The 2,842-nt window shown below is 26.4% G+C and overlaps 1 protein-coding gene across 2 annotated transcripts in view; it reads right to left on the reverse strand.

The window, feature by feature from the left end:
* Positions 1 to 1,505: 1,505 nt before the first annotated feature.
* LOC111680340 (neurofibromin) overlaps positions 1,506 to 2,842 on the reverse strand; it is a 21,253-nt gene continuing 19,916 nt past the window's right edge. For both annotated transcript variants that reach the window (XR_006940530.1, XM_046948568.1), the window contains one exon: positions 1,506 to 2,480. Coding sequence is in view for 1 of the 2 variants with exons in the window: in XM_046948568.1 (XP_046804524.1) it covers positions 2,473 to 2,480 (8 nt within the window). In the remaining variant the exon portion in view is untranslated. The remainder of the gene's footprint in view (positions 2,481 to 2,842) is intronic.

Raw genomic sequence — 2,842 nt, forward strand, 5'->3', positions numbered from 1 at the left:
GAACAGACTATATTCAATACTATAGAACAGACTATAGTCAATACTATAGAACAGACTATAGTCAAGACTAAAGATTAGTCTATAGTCGAGACTAAAGAATAGTCTATAGTCAAGACTATAGAATAGTCTATAGTCAAGACTATAGAATAGTCTATAGTCAAGACTATAGAATAGTCTATAGTCAAGGCTATAGAATAGTCTATAGTCAATACTATAGAATAGTCGATAGTCAAGACTATAGAATAGTCTATAGTCAATACTATAGAATAGTCTATACTCAAGACTATAGAATAGTCTATAGTCAAGACTATAGAATAGTCTATAGTCAAGACTATAGAATAGTCTATAGTCAAGACTATAGAATAGTCTATAGTCAAGACTATAGAATAGTCTATAGTCAAGACTATAGAATAGTCTATAGTCAAGACTATAGAATTGTCTATAGTCAAGACTATAGAATTGTCTATAGTCAAGACTATAGAATTGTCTATAGTCAAGACTATAGAATTGTCTATAGTCAAGACTATAGAATTGTCTATAGTCAAGACTATAGAATTGTCTATAGTCAAGACTATAGAATTGTCTATAGTCAAGACTATAGAATTGTCTATAGTCAAGACTATAGAATTGTCTATAGTCAAGACTATAGAATTGTCTATAGTCAAGACTATAGAATTGTCTATAGTCAAGACTATAGAATTGTCTATAGTCAAGACTATAGAATTGTCTATAGTCAAGACTATAGAATTGTCTATAGTCAAGACTATAGAATTGTCTATAGTCAAGACTATAGAATTGTCTATAGTCAAGACTATAGAATTGTCTATAGTCAAGACTATAGAGTAGTTTATAGTCAAGACTATAGAGTAGTTTATAGTCAAGACTATAGAATAGTCTATAGTCAAGGCTATAGAATAGTCTATAGTCAAGACTATATAATAGTCTATAGTCAAGACTATAGAATAGTCTATAGTCAAGACTTTAGAATAGTCTATAGTCAAGACTATAGAATAGTCTATAGTCAAGACTATAGAATAGTCTATAGTCAAGACTATAGAATAGTCTATAGTCAAGACTATAGAATAGTGTATAGTCAAGACTATAGAATAGCCTATAGTCAAGACTATAGAATTGTCTATAGTCAAGACTATAGAATTGTCTATAGACATTTCTCAAGACTATTGATCAGTCTATAGTCAAGACTGTAGAATAGTGTATAGACTATAGAATCGTCTATAAAATAGACTATAGAATAGTCTATAGTCAAGACTATAGAATAGTCTATAGACAAGGCTATAGAATAGTCTATAGTCAAGGCTATAGAATAGTCTATAGTCAAGGCTATAGAATAGTTTATAATCAAGACTATAGAACAGTGTACAGGAAAATAAAGATCAGTCTATAGTCAAGACCTTAGATCAGTCTGTAGTCAAGACTATTGATCAGTCTATAGTCAAAATTATAGAAAAATCTATAGAATATACTATAGAATAGTGTATAGACTATAGAATAGTCTATAGTCAAGGCTATAGAATAGTCTGTAGTCAAGGATACAACACACTGAACTTTAAATTTGTTTTAAATCAATATGAAATTCAAAACAAAATGGACTACAGTAAGTGTCACAAAAAACGGAAACCAAACATTTTCTTTAACTAATCGATTAAGAGAAGTATTAAATCTATTTAGTTTTAATTGAAACAATACAAATATGACTAATTTCTCAAGACATTTAGATTCAAAACCGAATAAATTATTATTAAAAATAAAAATTATATTTGGAAGATTTTTTTATCATTAACTACTTATAAATGATTTAACAATATGTTTAACTATTAAGCTTAAATCTTAAATGAACTTTTACTTTTTTATTAAACTTTTTTTTGGTCCAAGTTAGTGGCTGCAGTTTTATGACACTCACTGTAAGGAATAGAAGCTATCTATTTTTTTTGCTAAGACAAGTATAAAAATAAAACAAAAAATTTTGCTGTGGCTATAACATATAACCTAGTCATTGTTTAGGAACGTAGCCTTATAATTCTTAAATTTTTGACTCCTTTTATAGAATTTCTTAATTATATGCTTAATAATTAGGAAAAACAGTTACCACCTAAAAATGTTTAATATTATTATTAAAAAAAAACAAATAAATCCTCGAGAAATTTTCCAAAATCTTTAAAGGTAGTAAGTAGAGCACACAAGCGCAATTCCATAACGAGGGGGGTTTTGTTTAGGTTTTTTTGTTTAAAACATTTGCCAACCTTAACCAACGCATTTCGACATATTTAATTTAAATTGTTCGTTGTTTTTATGTTTCATAAGACTTAAATTTTCATAAATAACAAATTTTTTCATAAATAACAAAAAATGTTCTATTTTTAATAAAAGTTAAAAACATTTTTTGAATAAATTAAAAAATCTTAAAAAATTAGAAAATATGGTACGTCTAGTGCGTGGATTGTTGGTTGTTATTCATGCAGCTGTAAAAGAAAAGAAAAACATATAGGAGTCGTAATGACAGTTTTTTTTTAAGCTTTTACACTTAACTAAGGATAAGCTTTCATATTTTTTTTTATAAAAAAATTAATAAAAAAAAAGAAAATTATTAGGAACTATTGAATTATGTTTTAAATAAAATTTATTTGCGTTATAATAATTTTTTTTTAATTCTTTTATAATTAATAATTGTGTTTCAAAAAGCATTTTCTTTAATATATAAATATTATTTCAAATAACTACTTTTTATACCCTTCACCTTCGTGAGAAGGGTATATATAAGTTTGTCATTCCGTTTGTAATTTCTATAATATAATTTTCCGACCCTATAAAGTATATATATTCT

Source organism: Lucilia cuprina, chromosome 4, assembly GCF_022045245.1.
Source record: "Lucilia cuprina isolate Lc7/37 chromosome 4, ASM2204524v1, whole genome shotgun sequence".
Taxonomy (NCBI): domain Eukaryota; kingdom Metazoa; phylum Arthropoda; class Insecta; order Diptera; family Calliphoridae; genus Lucilia; species Lucilia cuprina.